The sequence below is a fragment of the Mustela nivalis genome (assembly GCF_964662115.1).
Source record: "Mustela nivalis genome assembly, chromosome: 1".
NCBI classification, from domain to species: domain Eukaryota; kingdom Metazoa; phylum Chordata; class Mammalia; order Carnivora; family Mustelidae; genus Mustela; species Mustela nivalis.
The window spans coordinates 6611456-6635333 of record NC_139020.1 but is presented as its reverse complement, the minus strand read 5'-3'; the positions used below and the strand labels follow the sequence as shown (position 1 = coordinate 6635333).

The following is a 23878-nucleotide window of genomic DNA, read 5'->3' as shown; positions in this document are numbered from 1 at the left end:
AGGTAAAGGGATGTGGGAACTCTCTGTGCTATCTTTACAACTCTTCCATAAACTTAAAGTACTTAAAGTTATTTAAAAAAAAAAAAAAAAGTCTTGAAACAAAGTAGAAAGGATTGGGGAAGGGCGAGCTGTGCGCCGTGTTCGGGTGGCCTTTGTTTCCCCTTCTCTGAACTTTCTTCCCCCAGTAACTATATTCAAGATTTGGTCCTATGCATGGATCACATCCCACAGTCATGGCCAATTACAGGTTTTCCTTGTGTTCTCTGCACAGAATAAGTGGTACCAGGCTCATTACAGGAGACCAACATGGGAACAGATTGCAAGACATGCTTCCTGAGAATGAAGAAGTCTCAACCTCAGACTGGGTCCCCAAATGGGGCTAAGAGGAGTGCCTTTGGACAGTGGTGACCTCACTGTGCCTCTGCTCATAAAAATGGCTGGACAGATCTCACTAGAACCTAGGTCATGTGTCGTTTTCAAGAGCCAGAGTAGCAAAACCAAATGGAGTCCCCATCTTCTACTCCAGACCCTTCCCAGGAAAGATGAGCTCCACTCTGCCATAGCCAGTGGGTAGAATGACCAGGGCTGCAATTCCTACCTCTGCATCCCCCTTCCTCTGTAACAGTGCCATTAGAACTACCCTACAGTCACAAACCCTTCCTCCAAGCACATTCTTAGGCAGGAATTCAGTGTAGAAAGCAAGCAGCCTCACATAGAAGTGAGCCGGCTGCTAGGCTTAGAGGATTAGAAGGGCTTTGTGAGCACATATGAGCAAAGCACAAAGTGCCCACCATACTGGGGAATCCCGGTGGGCTGCCAGGGTCACAGAGTGTCCCTGATCTGAGAATCAGATGACCTCACCTGCACACTGAGCAGTCAGACATTTGTTAATGTGATGGGGACCCAGAAAAGGTTTTCCTGCAGGGGAACGTCACACCAAAGTTGTGATCCACAGAAGGGAGGTAACGTGCTCATGAACCAAGAGCATGAGCGGGCTCCAGGAGCAGGTGTCTGGCCTGGAGAATACAGCTGGTTCTCTCACCCGGGGCAGGAGAGAAGGGCCTGGACTTTCTCAGTGGAGAAGGACCAAGATCCTGATCTGGAAGTTTTAATTGCATTTCTGCAGGCATTTCTGAGCCTGAAGCCTGACAACCAGGAAGATGAATCTTCTCCCTTTGGTAACTCCCTGGGCTGCTCAAGTTGAGTAGGGACCTGCTAATTACCTCTTGAAAGTACATCTGTGACTCAGATCCCATAACTGAGAACATTGCGTAGACACTGTACACTCTGTACTGAACCGAGCCCCTGCGAACGTCTTCCTAAATTTGATTTCCAATCCCTCCAAACCTGCTTTACTGTCAACCACACTCAGTCCAGGCAGGTGAAGGCTCGATGAAACCATTCATCTTTAGTATAAACTCCTTCATTTGACTTATTTAGCTTTACATTGTTCTTTGGGAGGCTGAGCTCCCCCATCTTTTTTATATTAACATGATCCTACATTCAATTCTCTCTATAAAACCATTCTCTCTCTCTCTTTTTTTGAAAAACGCTTTAACAAGGAAACATTTATTTTAGATACCAGTGAGTGACGAAATAGGATTGATTCAAACTTAATCTTGGCTTGACGTATGAGAAACTGACTCAAATTTGGGAGTGTCAGAAATCAAAAACAGTTTACAAATACCCAGGAAGAAATATCCTTTAACTTTGGGGCCACAGAGAAAACAGTCCAGGTGGGGGGTCACAGGAAAGACGGAGTTTGGGGATGCTGTCATTTTATGAAATGAAGCTGTATTTAAAGACATGAAATCGCCAATATTTTAAAGTTCACTTAAACTCTACTTATGTGAAGTGGGTGAGTTTGGAACTAAACGGGTCTAAATTTTAAAAACAAATAGATGAGACAGAGACAGAGAGATATGTAACCTCAAAGAAGGAAGTTGGGTAAATGAGCCCAATGACTCTTTCTCGGATGGCATCAGAGTGGGGGGAGGCTACAGAAGAATGGCCAGAAGTCTACTCACGAGCAAATCTGTATTTAAGGCGTGTTTCCTTCCCATAAGCAGGGAAATGTGGGAGGGTAATTCATGCCGATGTGTGAGTCACCCACTGAGTCACTGCGAGAGGCAAGCCCCATTGTTGGTCCCGGAATCCACTGACAAAAATGGTCATGCCTGAGAATTCCCTGTCACTTCTCTCAAACTGATGGTCCCCAAAGCCCACATGCCTTGGGTATTCCTTAGAAGGACACTTCTGGGCAGCAGTGAGTGTCTCCAGAGGAAAGCTAAGAAATGAGAACCCATTGGGCGCCATCTTCCCAGGTGTTCAGATGTCCCATTGTCTGCACACTGGCCTGGCGTCTTGGGCTATAAGGTCTTCTAACCGCACGTACTCTAGGGTCTCAGAGCCTTGCTGGGTCCCCAGGTGGGAGCTGTGCTCTGCACTCAATGCCACCATCCATCCAAAACCCAGGACAGATTCTACACCACTGATTCCAACTCTCATCCTCCCTCTCTTCTCCTTTTCAGCTTTTTGCCCCGAAGACCATGGGCATCTTGGGGGGTTTAAAAAAATCTCATTAGGTCATGAGATAAAACACCTGTTCTTACAAGGGCACAGAAAAAGTAAGACAGTCCTGTCTGTGTAGAAGGTGGTGACTGTCTTTTTTTCCATGTAAAGAAGCAGAGTGAAAGGGGCCAGAATGGGGGGTGGGAAGGATGGGTGAAGCAGGGTGGGAGGCGCAGGCCTCCAGCTGTGGGGTAAGTCATGCAGCGAGAGGTGCCACAGAGAGAACAGGGATAACCAGACTGTAACAGCGTGGGGACACATGCGCAGCGGAATGACGCTGAGCAGGACGGAGCAGAAGAACAGGGAAATGGAAAACTTAGCTTACTCAGTTTTATTTGGAGAACACGTAATAAGTCTCTAACCAAAAAAAAATATCTCCAGGCTTAATGATAATTTAACCTCAGGGAGATGGATGAGTCTAGGTAAAAGAAACATTATGAACACCATAGGACTTCGTGACAATAACCACTGTAGACAACATGAGCACAGCATCGCAGGCTCCCTAAGTGCCTGTGTGAACTCATGCGTGAGACACATGCACCGGCCTCACAAAGGAGGAGACACTAACACACCCACTGTAGGGATGGGGAAACGGAGCCTTCGCAAATTGACTGAGTTGCCTAGAGCATATTGTGAGGAAGCCCCAGCATCCTAACCCAGCTGCCTGCTTCCAAAGGGGGTGTCCAACCACTGAGCACACCACACCAAATGGCCTGGGACTGAAGTGGCTGCAGAGCGATTTTGAGACATGGGAGATTGGAGGATGCGGGAAACTAGCCCCGTCCGGGGACAGAGACAATACATAACACATACGGTGGGAGAAGGAGGGACGGCCACCTTACTAGCTGACAGTTTTAACTCTAGGCCCCTGAAAAGGGCATCCTTCCCCCTTTCACCGGTACCGCATGGCCAAGGCATTCACCAGTCCTGGCACACCTCATGGGAGGTTGCACCTGACCCCACCTGACACAGATGAACTCTTTGTTAGCGAGGAGGTTCTTCACACTGTTGCCTCTGAGGAATTGGGTAACAGGAGGCCACGATGCCTCTTGTGTATTCAGCACCTCTCCCCACGGACCACACAAGTACAGTTGCTGTTCTCAGCCTCCCAAGCCTGTCTCTGCCTCAGGGCCTTTGCCCTTGCTGTTCCGCTCAGTGCATGGCTTTCTCCCATGGGATATGCAACCCCGGTTCTCGCATTTCCTTTCTGTCTTTCCCTGACAGCCTTCCCCAGTCACCTTATCTACACTGGAGCCCCGGTACCCGTTCCCACCCTGTGTATCTCCCACACGTCTTACTGCCGATGGATTCTCTCATCACTATCCCACTGTGTCCTATTTGCCTGTCACAGTCACACCTCACATCCCTGGATCAAGAGCACTGCCTGAGGCCATCTATCCTGCTTCACACGCCCCTGCACCAACGGTCACCGTGGGTGTCCAACACGTCATTAGTAAATAAATGAATGAGTTGATTCCCACGTGCCAAATCCCAAAGAGATCATATGGTACTACTCGTCTGCCATGCTCCTGGAAGGATTTCTTGAGACAAACCATAGACATGAAGCTGCCTGTCATCAAATAAAGAAAAATCTCCCTACTATCTTTAGGCAAATATGGGACGAGCTCTCCGAAATTAAACCGAAGCCTAAAATGGGCACAGGAATGAAACGAAGCAGCCTCCGTGCAGGTTCCTGCTGCCACAGAAACTCAGTGTGGATGCAGCAACCAAAACTCCCCACTGCTTAGGTCGAGGGCCCTCAGAAAGAAGATCTGCTCAGAAGACAATTTTTTAAAAAAATCTTCAACAGGGGACAAACCCTCTATGGGGTGAGTCTCTGTTCCAAGAGCAGGGGCCCGGCCAGAGGGAGGCAATTGCTTTTGCCTTGGGCTTTGTCGCGGGAGTGTGGGTTTAAGTGGTCCGATTGTCCTGGCTGTTTATGAGCCTGAGCCTCCGTAACACCCCTGCGATGTGTCCTCCTAAAGATGTTCCCTGAGATATGACAGCGCTCAGCATTGTTTCCCTGCATACCACATTCATATCCCAGAGTAATCCGCCCTTCTTTTAACGGCTGATGACAGCTCCAATGGCTGGGCGAAAATCAGTTGAAGGAAAGGGAAGTCTTGTCGGAAATGAGATTAATCTTGTAACGAGTGTTCGGCTCTGATAACCCATCTGGGCACACAACTGCTTCAACCGGAGAGCAATTAACCTTCACCCGACAAGCTCTGTCCAACCGTTATAAACATTAAAGAGACAGAATCTTCCCCTCCTCCTTGTAGACTAAACAACCAGATTTGAATTCCACGTAAACGGCCTCTAGCTGCAGATGTGCGCCCATGACAAAGGCCGGGGGAGAGGTGGGTCACGGCTCTGCTCCGGACTCAGGTAACCCGGACCTCAGCGGGAGCCCCTGGAGGTGGTTAGTGTGAAAAGTCACCCAGGGCAGTTTTAAAAGAAAATTGCTAGTTTTAGGGGAGTTGGGCTCAGTTGCTTTCAGGCATGAACACATGTCTGCTAACAGCAACACAGCTTGAGTGGGGTTTTTTCTCCTTCTTTTTCTTTTGTCCAACAGTAGGGACATTTGCACAGAGCTGACCCCTCACTTGCATGGGGTTCCTCTCTTCCAACCACGCAGGCCACCACATGAGTAAATGCATCTTGTGGTCACAGAAAGGAGATTTTTTTTTTTTTTAATCTCTGAGAAGTTATTAGCTTTCATGGAGAGCAAACCTGTGATCTTGCCTTTATCAGCACACGCTGTAACCAACTGGGCTAACCAAGGAGGCCGCGTACAACAACGCCTGGTTAAGGGATTCTCCTGTGAAAATAACTTTCACAACACTGAGAAGAAACCCCTGACGTCACTTAACTTACCACTCAGGCAAAAGCTTTCTGCGGCACTCTTTAAAGATTTATTTCTTTATTTACTTGACACACAGAGAGAGAGAGCATGAGAAACAGGGGGAGGAGCAGAGGGAGAGGGAGACAGAGTCTTAAGCAGACTCCTTATTAAGCATGGAGTCTGACGCAGGGTTCCATCTCACGACCTTCAGATCATGACCAGAGCTGCAACCAAGAGTCGGATGCTCAAATGATTGGGTCACCCAGGGGCCTCTGGAGCATTCTTTCATATGGGGCCACTGGCTTGTGTTTGTGGACATGGTCTTAACAACAGACAGATAAAGGATTAGGCCCCAGTGCCTTAGAGGGGACCACAGACCGAGGCGGGTACCTAAAACACCCCACAGAACAGAAGAGCAAGAACACGTGAGCACACATACAGAGTGATGTGGAGGACAGTCGTGCTACAAAACCAGCCTGTCTGCTCGTGGGCCTCCCCTCAGATTCTAAAAAATAAACAAATAATAAAAGGGGGGAATGAGAACATTCCCTTAGTGTCTTCTAAAATTTCTCTCTCCCAAGGTTTCGATCCAGGCTTCACGATGGCCAGAGTCGGCTCTCACAAGACTCCAGACTAACGTTCGATTTCATCTTATCCCTTGAACCCCGTTTCTTTTTCCAGTGGGTAAGTCTTGACATTCGGGCCTCGGGGCTGGGTATGTACACAGCAAGGCTGGGCTTCCACCGCCTGTCTCACTCATGCGGGCCTCTAGGGACAGAAGCATGGGAGAAGTACAAGCCCTCTGTGGGCAGCATTACTGCCCTAGGGACACACTCCCAGGGACACGGCCGGGGACCGTGCTCCGCGTGCTCCACTGCCCTTCCCGCCACCCTTGGGCAGGAGTCGTGAAGGACACCCCGAGGGACTGACCCCTGCCTCACAGGGCTTCCCACCGCCTCCGGCCTGGAGCCACGGAAGATGGAAGCAGAGCTTTCCATAGGACTGGTTCTCGCAGTCGCCCTGGGAGCTTTCTCGTGTCTCGGCCGCAGGCAAGGTGGCGACGGGCTGGCCAAAGTTTCATCCAGGAGGGACCACCGTGTGCCCTCCAAGTCGACAGGGGCACACACAAACAACATAACGAGAGCTCCTACCCGGCCCTTGATCTAAATTTGCATGTCTCTCCCAAGAAAACCTTGCGGAGCCTTCACGGTCAGGGCTGAGATGAAGTTCACCTCTTTGTTGAGCGACTGATTCATGTCACAAGATGTGACACTGGCAGCTATCAAAGCCAGAAGACAGAAATGAAACCCTGGGGCCTGACAATAACACAGGACACGATGCTACCTTATGAGCTTAGTCTGAGGGCCATAGAGGTTCAGCCTGAGGACTTTTGTGAAAAAAGCCACAGGAATCACTTTTTCTTTCTTTTTTTTTTTTTAAAGTAAGACGTAACCAGCCACTCACCCATGAGTCTACACTGGGTGGATGGGGAGGGTGATCGGCTACCGGCAAAGCCAGCCCCGCCCCCCCATGACACTGACGAGCCCTGCGGGGGCCCCAACCTCCCTGTGCTTCTTGACATCCACCAAGTAAAGCTGTGAGATAAGGAAAAACCACAGCATCACACCCAGTATCTTGTGAAGCGGAGACAGTGGCGGGGGGACGCCTGCTTACAGTGATTTGTGATGTGGATCCTCGTGTGGATTTCACACGCGTGCCGCCCCGCTGGACGTGCTTCCCTGGGAAACCGATTGTGTTCGCAGATTCCCAAATGGTACTTACATGCGAGCATCCTGCCGGTGTCCCGGGATCTGCACGCGGCTGTGAGGATCATCTTCCAAAGCCCGAGAGAAGCTGCCGACCTCGAGGCCCTGAATTGCGCACCTCCGCACCGCCCCCCCCCCCCACACACACCTTCCATGTCCACCCGGATGTGAGCTTATTTGGAAGTAGGGTCTCTGCAGAAGTAATTATGGCAAGGATTGGGGGATGATCATGCTAGAGGAAGGCAGACCCTACATCCAACAAGAGCTCCCCCGGAAGGGACCAGAGAGGACTGAACATCCAGACATGTGGAGAGGGCATGGGAGGACAGAGGCGGGGTTCAGGGGATGCGGTGACAAGCCGAGGACTGCAGGCGGCCAGCGGAAGCTGGGAGAGCCGAGGGACCCGCTCTCCCTCACAGCGTGCAGAAACACGTGACACAGCGGGCACCTTGATTTTGGACTTCCCGCTTCCTAAACTGCAAGAGAATATATTTCTGCTGTGGTAAGCCATCCAGTTCCAATAAGCCATCCGGTTATTTAGTACGACGGCCCCAGGAATCTAATTCACTACCTGTGGACCCTGTTTGCAACAAAATATTTACCACCTGGGGGCATGATAGGGCCCAATGTTTGCCTAAGAGAATTAGTCCACGTTCCAAAAGTGCTTGAGTTTATGCCAAGAATTAGGTAAATCTCTGGTTGCAGCAACCAGAAAGCCTGAAGTTTTCAGAATAATGCTAAACTTGACAAACTTTCTATATCAACCCCTTTGTCTGACAATGCCCAGGTTCTTGTGTTTAGGAACTTTCCTGCTTATAGCACTGGAGGAATAAATGTCTGGTTCACATTCTAATGAAAGTCATTATCATGTGGGAAGTTGTCTTCACAAAGATCTTTAAATGTCTCAAAATTTTATTTGTCTGAAAATAATTTTAAAAGTTAAAAAAAAAAAGCTAATAGAAATTAAAAGTTAATTTTTTTAGTATTTTTCCAGCCAACATTTGTGGGCACATTAGGCAAATTATGATTGTTTCATGTATATTCTCTCCCCCAACAAAATCTTAGTTCTCTTAAGAATTCCTTTCGGGATGCCTGGGTGGCTCACTGGGTTAAAGCCTCTGCCTTTGGCTCTGGTCATGATCTCAGGGTCCTCGGATCGAGCCCCACATCGGGCTCTTTGTTCAGCAGAAAGCCTGCTTCCTCCTCTCTCTCTCTCTGCCTGCCTCTCTGCCTACTTGTGATCTCAGTCTGTCAAATAAATAGTAAAATCGTTAAAAAAAAAAAAAAAGAATTCCTTTCAATTATCCTAAAAACAATTAGGAATGTAAAGATCTGAAGTATAATTGGGTTGAGAAACACTGGACCCTCCATGGTCAATCTAAATTTCCTCTAACTTTTGGACTCCGAAATAAAAGTTGTGGGTTTTTTTGTTGTTTTTGTTTGCTTGGTTTTTTGTTTGTTTGTTTGTTTGTCTTTTCTTAGACTCCTTAAAAACTAGATTGCAGTTTAAAACTGCATTGCAGTTTTAAAACTTAAAAACTACATTGCAGAGGAACCAAGTCAGATTTCTTTTATTCACATATTGCTGCTGAAGACATGTTCCACTTAGGGAATGATTTCTATACCGATTTGGTCACGTGTTCATGTTTTTGTTCATTCAGCAAACATTTGCGGAGAACCACATCACATGCCAGGCACTGTGCTAGGCGCAGGACAAGTGATGAACCAACTTTGTAAATCATTACATTGAAAAACAGTTCAGAGAAAAAAAAAAAAATCTTACCAACAAAACAGAATGCATTAGGTTTTGTGAAAAATCACATTTTCTTTGGCTTACCTAGAATGCCTTAACCAGCAAAGCTCGCTAAGTTAAATCATATGTTTGGTAAACTTAAAATTTCAATAGGAAATCCAGTTTTATTATCTGGCTTAGATAAGCTGGTTGTTAACTGCTATTAAAGTTCATCTTTATTATAAAACAGATTGTTCTATAATCGAATACAAAGAACTTAGTTATTTATGAAGATGTCCCACTATAGCATACCCATGGCAGATGTCATTTACATAATAACTATCATATGCAGATTTCATTTACATACTAATTAACATAGAGTAAGGGTCACCTGATTCACCAGTGATAATGGAAGCCCTCGGTGTGGACCGGTACATCGGATACCAGCATATGTTTTAAGAAATTAAGTTGCAGCTTCCCTGAAATTTCAAAGGAGTGGCTACAGTCACAAAAAAAGAGAAACAAACAGTGCCCACCATAGTGCATTAAATACTACACTGCATTTCTGTAGAGTTGTGAATTTCTTCATCATGGACTGTAACAGCTCAACACGGGCATGACCCAAGGCAAACCTTGGACATGGGAACACTGGTAGGTATTGCCACTTGGCAAAAGTGAAACATTGCTTGGTTTTGCCCCATCCCAACAGGTGTTGTGGAACAGAACATAGGCTCCCAGAGCTGTATTTCTGCTTCTAGTTTTCAGTGGATAGCATCTCCCACGTGGCCTGGCAGAGAGATACGCCCTTGTTGGGTGCACCCTCATAAACGTTCCAATCACAAATTCTGACAGCCCGTGATCATCCCGCCTTCCCTAACATGGGCAGGTTCTTTAGGATACACATGCTTATGTCTAACATTAGGCATTCACAGGTAACATGGGGGCATTCAAGACACTGTCTTCTGATTGAAAAGCACAACTTTCCTCATAACCCCTGGGGCATCTAACACAATGCTGTGCAGATAATAAGAAGTCAATAATTGCTCAATGAATTAAATGGATGAATTCTGCACAGCATGTGAGCAAAGTGCCACTGCACTAATTACTGCTCTCGGTCATACATTTATCACCCAGATGTCTTAGTAGACATCTAAGGAAGGTCTGCCGCTCAATAGGCATGTTCATCAGGAACAAAAGATGACGTGATGCCAGCCATGTAACGTTAAGACACAGAATCCTGACTTCTAACCATCAGTGTTTGGAGAGTTTCTGGTCTTCAAGGAAATTCCACAGAGCCTTAATCATGGCCATTACTTGGCAATATGAGAATTCAATAGATGCTTCCTCCATCCTCCTCTAAAGAATGTACCAGCTATAGAGTCTGGCTCAAACCAGCACTTGACTTCCACTCTAGGGCCCCTCCAGAGACCAATGGTGACTGCCCATTTCAGGGATGCATTTATTCATTCACAGAAAAGGCAAGGCAGGTGACAGTGAACACCTCACCGTCCTCCACCTTGGTTTTTCTATGGATCCTCAAAATTGTTGGTTTTCTGGGCTCATGAAAATGCAGCTGAGTTCAGCAGCTAAAATTGTAAGTCCCATGTTGCTTGAACCATTGAATGGACCCCCAGTGGGGACTCTATAATGGAGTCCCCTCAAAGAAAGAGCCTGAGAAAGAAGCAAATGATATATAGGGAATGATCCTCATCTCTTTGGATGAAATAGGTCAATGTCTCTTTAGGCAAATATCCAAAACATTGGAGGATACCTTTCAAAGGTCAAACACTGAAATAAACATAGTCCAGGATGGATTACTTCAGAAAAAGCAATGAAGGTAAAAGAGTAAATTAAATACCAGGAATAAGACTAGGGTGAGTCACCAAAGAGTTCCCAACAGCGAACACTGTTTGCACATGATGGCATGTGGGCCAATGCGTGTATGACTAGGATGCAAGCCCTATTCTCATTCCTCATTCCGTTCTACAGATGAGCAGATGAGGCACGGGAAAGTGAAGTCACCTTGCCAGGATGAGGGGGAGCTAGGACCTGCCCCAGGCAGGCCGGTTCTGCCCCACAAGACAGAATATGGGGCCTTAACCTCTAAAGGGGATCACAAGAAATTCAGCCCTTACTCCTCTTTTCTTTTCCATCCTGGAAAAAGGGAAGTGAGTAGAAAAGAACTCTTAAAGTGAGTTTAATTTCTCAAATGTTATTATTCTTTCTAAAGAATATGTCTCTGTGCATGGACAAAAGACCAAAAAAAAAAAAAAAATCCAAAAAGTGCCGTCTTCCTAGGCCCTTCATGGTATAATATCAATTATTTTAATTTCCTTTTCTAAATGCTTATTTTCTAAATCCTATAACAATTGTTTCTGGAATGGGGGAAAAGAACAAAGGTTTTATTATTGCTGCTGTTGTTTGAACAATATGCCATTCAACGGATATATGGAACGTGTATCCACTCTTGACTGAAGAAAATAAGATGAAACAAAGGCAACCACAAAGACCAGTCAAGCAGTGGGGATTTTCAGGGAGGAGGCCATTAGGGGTGTTTCTCTATCCTGCATCAAAGTCAAGTATATCTGTTGTACAGCCTTGCACCAGCACCCCAGAACCAGGATTCCAAGGGCACTCGAACCAACGTAGACTCAGGAGATCAGAGAGGTCAGTTTGCAACAAAACAGAAGTAGCAGAAGGTAGCCTCTGCAAGGAGGCATGTTGGGCGACGCCTCTGGGAGTTTGGGAAAAACCTAACAAACCTGCACAATCAAGGTCCAAGGGAGGAAAGCAGTCTTCACTCCCACAGGAGGATTCTAAGATTTTAGTGTCTTCCAAAAACACAGGCAAAAGTACATCAACAAATGAGAATACCTCTTTGGACAATTCCATGTCAATGCAACCTAAAGCTGTGTCCTGAGTGACTGTACATAAAATCATCAGGATATACTCATGCATTAGCCTCTTCAAGAGACAGGACTACCTCTAACCATGTCTGGCAGCTTCTCGGGGTCAAGTACAATCCGCCTCCCCACAGGCAGCCATCAACACCTGTGGACTAGGTACGGGAAAAGGAGCCCTACCAGACACTGTGCTCTTGACTTTGCAAAGCAAGGATCCCAGGCGCCTTCTGATCATCAAAGGAGGTGCTCTGCCATGATGTGACCCAGCAACTAAAGGCAGCTCGGTTTTCTGATTATTTTCAGGACCCGTAGGAGATGCGGGCGGAGGTTTCCGTGTTTGGAGTATGTAAACATGAGTCTTTGGAGTTCTGCCAGTGCTTGACTTGAGTGGTTTTCAGGTGCTGTTTATTTTGTTTAGTTTATTGTGAAGTGTTACTGTTTGTTGACTTGGTATATTATTTTCCCTTACAAAAGGGCCAGTCGGTAAGGACACATCCTGTAGATGGATAATTGATGATGCCCCATTGTTCAGTGTTTGTGTGTTGTGGTTTTATGTGCTTTGGTTCAAAGGACCCAAACAATGCATTCATTGGAACTTAATAGCCAGTGTAAAATCAGCACAGAGAACAATCTGTGTACTGAGATTTTTGTACCCAAATCCAGAGATCTCTGCTTGCCTGAAGAAAGCAAAATCTAACATGACCTTCACTCTAAATAACCCCGGGGGAAGGGGGGGTGGGGGGGACTGCACTTGAATCTCCAAGAGGCTTATTTTCTCCCAACGACAAAGGCAGACTCATGCATCAATCACAGTGATTCACAGGAGACTGAGGGGCGTCCAGGACACCCCTCTTACTCACAGACACGACTGTCTGGTTACACCGTGCCAACAACAGCAAGCAGACAAGAGCAAGGATGGCAAGCCATGACCTTAGAGACACTGGATTCTCCACTGCTCTGAGACAGAGGACCCTGCCAGAAGATCTGCAGCAACAGGTCTATTCCCCTTGGAGAGGAGATAGTGAATGGTGGGCCACACATGCGCGGGGGAAGTTTCCAGTGGGAGCCCTTCCTGCTGCGGTGCGCCTCTGACTGGCCTGGCTATCTGCGTAGGAAGTGAGCGCAGGAAGTTTCTGTCTACAAACCCTTTATCCTCAAGGCAATTGCTGCAGCAGCATTTTACTGTTTACCAAAGCAGTAAACATGTGATCTAAAAAAAGATGTTTTCCATCTCCAAAGAACAAGGCTTCACCAAAATATATGTGTGCTTATTTCATAAGCAGACTCTTATCAAAACTCTTTGCGGTACAATTGTGCTTCCCATAGACGTGAGTCAATGGGAATGGCTTTTAAAGGAGGACAGAAGGTACAAACGGTGTTTTTCCTCACAAGGATGCTTCTCTGGGGAAGTAAATTTCATTCCTCCTCTAAAGCTTAGCACAGGCTTACTGGAGCTTATGGTCTCTGGTTCAAAGGTAAAGTCAACAAGACTATCCCTATGAACTCTCATGGGTGGGATGCATAATTCCCAAGTCAGATAATTCATAAAGTCATGCGTATTTGACCTTGGACAATATTAGTTCACATGGGATTCTACATGCACTTCTAATTCTAAAAGTTCACATGCAGTGAAGTAAAAGAACTCTAATGTCAATGTACAGCTAGGAGTTTTGACAACATTTACCAGGCAAAGAGGAAGCTCCTGACCAGTCTTCCCAGTCTTTATCCCAGACTGAAGGCCTGCGAGCCTGACCTATCCCAGATCCCTGAAAGGAGAGAGGTCCTGCAGAATCTGGGAGACCCAGTGTGATGTGAAAGGGGGCAGGTCCTAGAGGGACCTCTGAGCACCCTCGAGGGTCAGATGGTTCCTTCCTCTTCGTGGCTGTTGTCCCTTATGGTTTTGAGCCTCCCACTGGATTGTGTGCTGTGGCAAAGAGGGAGAAAGAGGAGAAGGTGAGAAGCAGAGCGGAGCAGGGAGCGACCAAGCATCGAGCGAGGGTCTTCTCCAGCAGAGGCTATGAACGGAACTCGGCTGCCAGTCACCCTCAGGGCCAATAAAGCCCCGAGGAACAGAGAACTCACTGTCTTGTAAGAGTTTTTACTTCATAATAAAGGAAAAAGAACATGTTAGAGGAAAAATGGCTACTTGAAAAAAAAAATCCCTCTATTCACAAACTGTTGCGGAAATTGAGAAGAGGGCAAAAAAAGCTTTTGTGGATTTTCTGATTCTAGCCCTAGGAGAAAAATTGATCTGACTTGAGTGAATAGTAAAATTAGCTAACACTTATTAAGTACTTCATATGCACTCAGAAACTTCCAGTTGATCTCTGGAGGTGGGGACTATTGTTATTCCCCTTTCACAGACAGAAAAACCCAGATATGGTGAGGTCAAGTGCCTGTCAAGGGTGAAAAGCAGGAAGACCTTTTCCATCACTCCCTCCCCCACCCCCCACTAACCCCAGGAGGTGCTAAGACCCTGCAGAGGTGAATTCACCTGCCAGCTCCCATATCATCAAGCTCCCGCCACCTTGTCCCAGGCCGGCCCCTCCCCCGCCTCCCCTCCCTTCCCCTGCAAGCCAGATAAGACCAATCCTTCCCCCACAGAGGCTATTTTAAGGACTCTGTGAAGACACAGAGGGTATCAGTGTCCCCCTGGGTGTGAGATAAACACAGGCTGTGCTTGCGCTACGTCACCTCCAGCTTCCGTGGCCCTTTGGAACACCAAGGAATGCCCACATTCAACACGGGTCCAAGAAACGCTTGGCAATATGAAACCACACATGCTTTTTTTTTTTTTTTTTTAACTTGGAGCAACGTCTTGGGAAATCTGCCTCAAATTGAGACACAAACTAATTGTGTTGGCAAATTCTGAAGTGTTGTTTCAACAGTTTCCTCTTTCTCAAAGGTGAGCATCCCATGCCTACGGTTAAGTTGCAAAGTGCCACTCAGTACAGGGCCCAGTGGGACCCAAGGGGGACGGCATGCTCAACTTGCTACCAGCCCTGCAGGAACGTGCTTACCAGGGTGGGGGGAGTTTTCTCTCCAGGACAGACTCTGGGTCCAGGGGAGAAATGCAAAACAAACAAACAAAAAAATCAATATGCTCTTCTGTAGTTTTATAAGGGGAAGACCAGCTGTTCAATCACCACGGTGGGATGATTTAAAGGTGGCTCTGTGAAATGCAAGAGTGCGGCTTCTTTGCCTGATACGTTATAAACGTGCTTGACTACGTTCTCCGGGACGTGACATGCATTGTCTTGAACAGAGGCATGGGAAGTAGCAGCCCTGACGTCCGTGTTATGACTGGATTATGATGTGGCTTTAAAAATAAATAATTCTGCTTGCCTTTGGCATTTCTTTTCTACGTGTCTCAACACGTATCTGTGCACAACAGAAGTAAGGCCTGATGGAAAACGGGGCTGCATTTTCGTGACTGAAGCCAAGGCGAGAGCAAGGAAGTGGATACTTGGGTTGAGGAAATTTAAATCAGCAGCTGATTTGGAATCTGGAACCACTGCCCCTTGGATATTGCCAAATATGGGAAAGAATTCGTGTCACCGAGCAAATACAGATGGGTGCTGGAGTCTTAGCTCTCAAATTTTCTGGCATTTTATCATGATTAGTCACCAAAAGTAGAATAATGGTTGCCTATGGAGTTTTTCACACAAGAGTAGCAACAAAATTAGCCTGTTATAATAACTGTCATTATTCAGTTACTTAATGTATCACTATACCTTTTGATACATCATTTTTTGTCTACTCAGCCTATTTAATACTTGAGGCGAGGGCAAAGAGCAGGACAAAGAGATCATAGGATGATAAATTGAGGGAGATGAATGGATTTGTGTTACCTAAGCAAGGTCCTCAGTCTCTCTAATCCTCTATCCTCCTGTGCACAAAAAGCAACAGTATCTAGGGGGCATGCGTATCATTTGAGATAGTGTGAGCGCCTAACCCAGAGCTTGGCCTTTATGTAGTTATGAGGATGATGTTAATTTGGATTAGGAACTCAAGATATAACAGCTATCTCTTAAAAATGTTCCTCTAAACTCTTACAAACATCCATTTAGTTCCATATAATTGATTTTTATTTAACTAGGAGAAGTACCTCTATAAAGAAATACAACTTCTATTTAAAATCTACAATAATGATTAATTACTCTGACAGCTTGATTTTCTCTTTATGAGTTCAAAGGATTTTAATTTTAAAAAGATTAACACAAATAGTTTAAATTTTAACATATATCCATGGAGCCCCTATCCTTTGCCGGTTGCTGTTGAGGACACAAAAGAGGTGGATAGACCATCCGTAAGCTCAAGTTCAAGGCTCGCATAGGTCTGTATGTGAGAAGTATTCACAGCGTATCCACACTCGCAAACACAAGGAGAGTCGGGAGTATGTGCTGACAAGAGACAATGAAGTGCGAGAGAACAGACAGAATGAAGAATGATCTTAGACTTAGAAAACATGCCTCAGCCAAGTTCAATAAGAGGAATGTGTGGGAAATAAGCTGGATCAAACAGAACGAAGGCATGTATAAGAAATAGATCTGGAGGTCACAGTGGCCACCGGTTGAAATAGGTTCACAAAAAAAAAAAAAAAAGGGAATGAAAGACTATAAATAAGGAAACACCAATAAAAGTGAGATGCCGGTTTTGCTTGTCAGAATGGCGAAGATTTAGAGGGTAAAATGTGCACAGTTGTCTTGAGTGCACGCAACTGACTTCCTTCGTGGCTCGAGGTGGGGACGGGTACAGTCCTTCCGAAGAGTCAAGTGGCAATTTTTTTTTAATTGAAAATACTTCAATTTGCCAGTTAAAAATATGATTTAAAAAATATGTATGCCAGGGCACCTGGTTGGCTCAATGGGTTAAAGCCTCTGCCTTCGGCTCAGGTCATGATCCCAGGATTCTGGGATTGAGTCCCACATCGAGCTCCCTGCTCAGCAGGGAACCTGCTTCCCCCTTTCTCTCTGCCTGCCTCTCTGCCTGCTTGTGATCTCTGCTATCAAATAAATAAATAATCTTTAAAAAATATATATGTATGTCCATTGACCAAACAATGTCTTTTGTAAGCACTAATAGTAACAAAACGAATTAAAAAAAGAGATAGAGAATATATTGCAATGCAAGTACTGAAAAATCGAAAGCAATATTATTTTCTGTAACAGGATATTGGTTACATAAATGATAATACTTATTTTAGATGGAATATAATGAAGCCTAAAAATTCTGCTTATGGAAAATGTCTAGTGACATGCGGAAATTCATATAAAACAACATTAATTGAGAAAAAGTAGATGGGTCGTCAGGTGGATAAAAAGACAGAAACATATAGTGGGAAGACACACACCAAATGTTCATAATTTTCCCTGGCTGCTTGGGACCCAGAGCAACCCATATCAACTTTGTAGTGATTTTTTTTTCATTTTCTCTATGATGAGGATGTTTTATTACTACCATGTGTGCAAAACAACAAGATGTATTTTTCAAAATTAACGAGGACACAGAACAGTGGCGAAATTCCAAGATTCCTATTCTTGCCCTATCAGGAGCAAGATAGACCGCAGGCCGCCTGCCCGCCTTCAACAAAGCAGCAGCCTCTGCCCTCCCAGCAGAGCTAAATCAATCTTCTGACCCGTCGCACCCCCAGCATGCTTTACTTGTCTGTGTGTTTGGTACCTGCCTTGCTGTACCTTAACCCAAGGACCCCCATAAACTCCTCCTCCTCCTGTAGCTTGGTGCCTCCCAGACACAGGTGTGACCTGCTCTAAGGGGAGACCATGGTACTGACACGCAGAAGTGACCCTGTTCTTTTTGAGAAGCACTGGAAGAGAGACTGTACGTCTCGGGGCTTAAACACCGAAGCAGGACAAGGAAAGGCTCAATCCATTGGGATGGTCCAATGGCATCTGCCGTGTCTGCAAAACATACCAGAGGCTCTACAGACTTCACCTCCTACCCACACAAAACAGGACAGCCATTAGAATCCCATATCACAGGGGAGGAAACTGAGGTCAGACAGGTGAAGTCCCACAGGGTCACGTGACTAGCCAGGCTCAAAATGCAGGTATGTCTAGCCGTCACCGGATGTAAGAAACGAAGACCCAGCGGCCATGCTACAGAATGCCCAGGGCAGAGACAAGCTGTCCTCCACCCTGTTGGGACAAAAGGAGTGAGGTGGGTCCTGGGGCATCTGAGGTGTTTCCTAGCCCCAAAGAGAAGCCACCAAACAGGAGGGCCTGGAGACTGCCTCTGTCACTCTTCTCAGAAGGCTTAGACCTCAGAGAAACTCCTAGTCCGGGCTTTCCCACGGCCTCCTGTATAGCAATTCTCTTCTGAATCAGCCATTAAATCAGTAGATCTGCCAAGTTATTGGGATGTCACGGTGGAGTTTTCTGCTTTGGGTCAATACTTCTAGAGGGAATCTTACTCTGAAGTTCTAAACACAGAAGTAATATTTTCCTGAAGGTGTTGACAACAGTCGTTTTATTTTTTTATTTTTAGGTATGCTTTTCAAGAGACCTAAATAAGCATAAATGTGTGTGTGTGTGTGTGTGTTTAATAAAGGACTATTTTTCAAAATAATAATAATAATAATGAGATAATCACTTTAAAGAAAATGTAGATAATTCAGAAATGATTCAGGCTTTCAGAATATTCTCTGAGTGGAGTACAATCCTGCATAAGAGTGTTTAATGGAAAAAGAATCCAAAAATTTCACTGTTCCCTGTTCTCCCTTCTGTGGTCACGGAGTCAGGACCCTGAGTGCACAGGTGCACAAACACTCAGGGAGCTAGGGAGACACGTGTTGCATGGGGGGGGGGGGGCGGGGGCGGGGGGGGATGGTATCAGGGAACTGCCCAAGAAAGAAAGCAGCAAGCCTTTAAGGTAATAGCCTGGACTCCCATTCTCAGGCAAGGACAGAGATCAGGGCCTGCTCTGAGGACATGACTTTTACATAGCAAGACAGCAGCATTTTATATCTGACATTCCTTCCATTGCCACTGAGCACCCCTACCCCCTGAACCCTGCCAAAGTTACGAGGGTTGAAACAATTCTCATTCCACATAAGCAAATGGGCTGATAAAAATCTCGTGCCTAGAGCTATTCAACTCATTAATCACATCCACCAAAACCCTAGGAGATGAACTTTCTTTCATATAACCCTGAGCTTTTTACTAACTTTTCCTTCACACATGATGGCAAATATTCAGAGTGCCTGCTATGTACAAAGCATGAAACATATAACATAAGCAATACGTTTTTAAATTAACACCATGTTTCAATCATCATCAAACCCTCCAACCTCCGTTAAATCAAAGTAGTTTCTTTAAACAACTAATTGAAACAGTTATAGTATGCTCCCTCATCCAGCCTTGTAACTTTCCACATCCTGTCTGTTTCCTAAGATGCTTCCCACTGGTTCTGCTCTCTCCTTGTCCTTCAATGTCAGATCTCCCTAATAACGGAAAATCCCCACATTCTCATTTTAAAGACTAAGGATCTTGAAACTCTAGGATCAGGAGTTGTAACATGGGATTCACGGGCCACCGGAGGAGTCCAAGAGTTGCATTGTACTTGGACAGAATTCCCTTGCTTTATCATTATAAGTATTACATTATATGCATTTAAAAGCATTTATCCCGAGATGGGATCATAGGCTTCATTAGACTTGCCAAGTGATCCAGGGCATAATGAAAGGGTCAGGGAACTGTCTGTGAGATTGGATTAAAAGTCCTAACCGAAGCATAACGAAAGTCCCCAGACTAATAGCTAGCTCCTTGGAGCCTGGAAGCAGCACTGTGCTGTCCCATGCAGTAGGAGGGAGACGGAGTATTAAGCACCCCTCAGTATTGTCAGATGATGGCAAAAGCAAAAAGCAGATGGAAATAACAAAACTGATCCATGAACTACCTATGGGGACATCACCCTTGAGGCTTACGTGTTTTTACGAGAACTCTTACAGTCTGATCTTAAAATCCATGGACTCTTAGAGATTAATGGGCATTCCCAGATAAGGCCCCCAAATTCCTTAACTTCTTTCAACGGAAACTTTCTGTCCCCAGTTCCAAGCACCAAGAGAAAATGATGACGAGAGTCACTGAGACGGGATAAACACACCCAACTTCCATAGTAAGGCACTAGCTTTACGATGTATTATAAATATTAATGCAGAAAAAAAAAGCCCACTCCAATGGGGAGTACCAAAGTCAGTGCCTCTGATGCTTAATCGACTAATTAATTTATTTACCGAAACAACAACAACAGAGTGCATTTGAGACTAGAAATTGCCTGTATGACAGACTGTTTCCTAATTCTAATGGACAGCCGTAATTCTCCCTATGCTCATTTGAGCTTTGCACTCACATAATTAAAACTGCAGTCAACAGACTTAGGCCCTCTTTTTCCACCCTATAAAAAAGTCTGTAAAATCATCTCATTACTTTACCCAGGAAGCCCAACAGATCATGTCTTAAAGGAAGTTACCTATAAAGAGGGACTATTTTACTTGACCAGAGGATTAAAAAGAATCCACTTGAAGTCATTTTAAAGTTCACCTGAGATACATACAGCACACACATAACCAGTGCCATCAAATGTTAAGGCAAACATAGTATCCTGGACAAGTATCAACTATGACCCCAAATTTATTCTAGAATCACAGAACACTCTAGCTTTAAAATAACTTCATATCTTCAGAAACGTATGCTTCAAATGAAACAGTATTACACATTCATATGTTTCACAAACCAGACGCCCCCCACCCAGGCCAAAGGACAGGCTGTTACTTCAGTGTCCTTCAATACACTGACTTTTTTTTTTTTTTTTTTGGAAACACACAATTGTATTCAAAATTCACAAAGAATATCTGATTTAATTGTTATGAAATATGGACACAATTAGGAGTGAAACAGGAATAAAAAGGGTAACATTTTGCACTATAAAATCAAATAATTTCTGCTCATCAAGTTGAAAGAGAGGCACGTCAACCTCCAATTTTAAAATTCTTTTCCTGTGATAGTTACATGTCAACAGACTCCAATCCTTGAAGCCCACAGAAAAAACAACCTCTGTAAGGTTAGTCTTTGATGCATGATTGTTTCATGTATATTACTGAACGTTCCACGAAAAATAAAGAGAAGTAAAAGTTGAACAAAACTTCTAAGACACAGTTCATGCGGTGGGCATTCGTCATACCCTCTAATACAAACCTTTCAGATGTCAAACCAAGGAGGGCTTTTGAAAATGCTTTGGCCCAATTCCGGGCCAAACTTCAATACACATGAGCTTTCAAATTAACCAAGACCCTTGACAAAAACACAACCGAATACCTCCCGCCTACCTATGCAGCAAAACGAAAGACACACAACTATCAGAGCTTTCTTTTTTTTCCTTTCAGTTATGTGTTTGCTGCTGATTTTTCTCCTTTCTACAAATGTCACCAAGGCAAGGTGGCCTTGAAAAATATTTTAACAGCCTACACTTCCCAGACGCCATTCTGCAGCCTTGCACTAACTATCCGACCGGCTTGGCTTACAGGAATTAGGCCATGTTTAGGCTCCCAGGCAGGTGGATTCATCTCCCCATTAATTTCTCTATGCTATCTACTAGAGACATTTGCAAGAAAAACACATCAGAACCCACACCCCAGAGCGGTCTGCCACTGCTCTCCTATTCCCACAAACCAACCAAGACGGGCAAGAACGTATACTCACAGCGCACAGAGGAGTAGTATTTTATTAAAGATAAACATGTCACCCAACACATCGAGTTACCACCATTTGAGTTATGAGACCACTCCACTCTCAGCATGAAGGATCCGAAAACCAAGTCAACACTGGCGTGTCCCGTGACCAGCCGCCACTTGCCAGGTATCTCTTCATTTCCACCGGGGCTGGCTGGCACCCCTGAGGCTAAGGAGTCATTCAAGAGCATCCAGAAGTTCAACATTTTACCAGCCCATCTTTTTCTCCGACCCTACCCTCCAACCTCTCCGAGTCCATTGCCTTCCAGCAGATCACACATCCGCGCACCGCTAGGGATCGTTAAAGAATACGAAAATTCAGACGCGCTCCAAAAAGCCTTTGCAAAAGTCATCCACGGCCCTCAACAGTGAATTTAGAAACCCCAATTTTTTTCTGAGTTTGAAGTTTTTAAGCCTTGCGGATGGTTGGAGTAGGAAAAAGGAAATTTACTAGGCAGTGCAGAGGAAATCTTGTTGTCCTCTATTGTGGTAGTGGGGGTGTTGCCCAATCCTGACTTATCTGCCTTGATAAAGGAAACCAAAGAAAAGAGTAACAAGCACAAGATTTTGACAAGCGAAAAGGAACCCTTTCCTTACCTTAATAGTGCTGGCCATAATGCAATCACGTTTATTGATCGTTAATAAATGTTAATAATAATTATTGCTTCTCTCTGACCAGAAAGTAGTTTTGATGAGGTTGTTTAGAGCGGATGAGATTGTGCTAAGTCTGGGAAATGAAGTCAGCCAATGGCAGGAAGAGGTTTCTATTGGTCCTGGCGGCCCAGCCCGAAGAAACAGGATATTTGGGAGTGGAGAGATAAGGGACCCTGAAAACAATGTTGTTTTTCTTGATGATATGCAGCCAGGAGATTTTTTTTTTTTTTAATTAAAAAAAAAAGGCATCAATTGCCTGGGACAAGACTGCCGCAGCAGGTGTGACTTGGTGTGCCGCCGCCGTGTGACACGCTGCCCCGGGCAGGATGCAGATGTGGCGGGACTCCGCATGGCTTCACACAGGCTGTGAGCACCTCAGAATGAGGCGCGGAGGGCCCTCTACAGCCAGGTGCCAGGCCTCCGGGGCCCCCAGCGCCTTGGACCTGCCCCAGGACTGGGACACAGGACTTGAGCCCCTCCTCCCCACACACTCCTGTCCCTTTCTCCCAAAAGGAAACTCTGCGGGTAGAACTTATTTCTCATTAATGGAATAATACATTCGCTTGCGGACTTTTAACGGCCTCCTTTTATTCAACATCTCACGTGAGTCTTCCAGAAGTTTCATTTTCTCTTTCCAAACACAGGCGATTTTTACTTGTTTCACAAGAAACCTGCTGAAAACAGCAAGACTCGAGAACCGACAAGGTAAGCGAGTCAAGTGAAGGGAGATAGAACCCCATCAAATCCTCATGTTTAAACATGGATTTAAAATCCAAAGAACTAAAAATAAATAGATACATAAGTAAAACCCAAATAAGTGAAATTATACGACCAATGGTCGTACATAAGGTCGTTTATAAGGTGAGCGAGCTGGTCCCGCTCTGAGAAACGTCAGTGCCGCAGACCACAGACCCCGAGAGAGGGTCTGGCTCTGCACAGATACCCCGTGAAGACCTCATTAAGTGTTTGAAAATCCGAGCTGCCAGTTCAGGGCCATACATTTGTTTTCCACTCAAGGAAATACGGCTAATGGAGGCCTGGACATTCCTTAGAGGACTTCAGGCCTTTAATTACTCATTTTCAGGAAATTACTTGTTCTCTGGAAGAAACAAGATTTTTGCTTTGAATCTCGCTACACGAAAGTGGGACCGGGGAAGAGGTGTGGTCCCCAGAGGGGACCCCACAGAACAGGAGAGACCAAGGCCTGAGTCATTCCGCAACACTCGGGTCCAGGGGTTGGACGGGCCGGAGAACGGATTTCACTCAGACCTCAGGCCGGCACAGTCTGAGTCCTGCAAATGAATCCGGGTTCCCGCACCTTTCATGGTCCCCTGACTCACCCCCCTGTGTTAGGATAGAAGGAGGAGGAGGAGGGAGACAGAAACAAACCAAGAAACAAAGGAAGACAACAAAGGGGAAAGAGAAAATAAAAGAAATCCTGTTCTGGGTCAAAATCAGAACCTTCAAGTTCTCGGCAGCTACACTTGGAGGGGGGTTGATTTCCCCTCTTTTCATCTCTGAACAATGAATGAGATGGCAGGCTGATTAAAATTTTGTTTCCCTGAACATTTCAAAGTACTGAGATGTTTTATCTGGGCAGCGTCCACAAGGATTCAGGAGTGCTGAGAAAAGCGCACTCGGCTCCACCGGGATTGCTGC

The 23878-nt window shown here is 45.4% G+C and overlaps 1 protein-coding gene across 8 annotated transcripts in view; it reads right to left on the bottom strand.

Annotated features, from left to right (window-relative positions):
• ERG (ETS transcription factor ERG) overlaps window positions 1–23878 on the bottom strand; it is a 240564-nt gene that overhangs the window by 81014 nt on the left and 135672 nt on the right. For 2 of the 8 annotated variants that reach the window (XM_082728122.1, XM_082728125.1), the window contains exon 1: window positions 22163–22777. The exons of 5 other annotated variants lie outside the window; for them this stretch is intronic. In XM_082728122.1, coding sequence (XP_082584248.1) covers window positions 22163–22180 — 18 coding nt within the window. In that variant the 5' untranslated portion in view covers window positions 22181–22777. Of the gene's footprint in view, window positions 1–22162; window positions 22778–23878 lie in introns of those variants that run through there. One more of the 8 variants, XM_082728126.1, reaches the window with a different exon arrangement.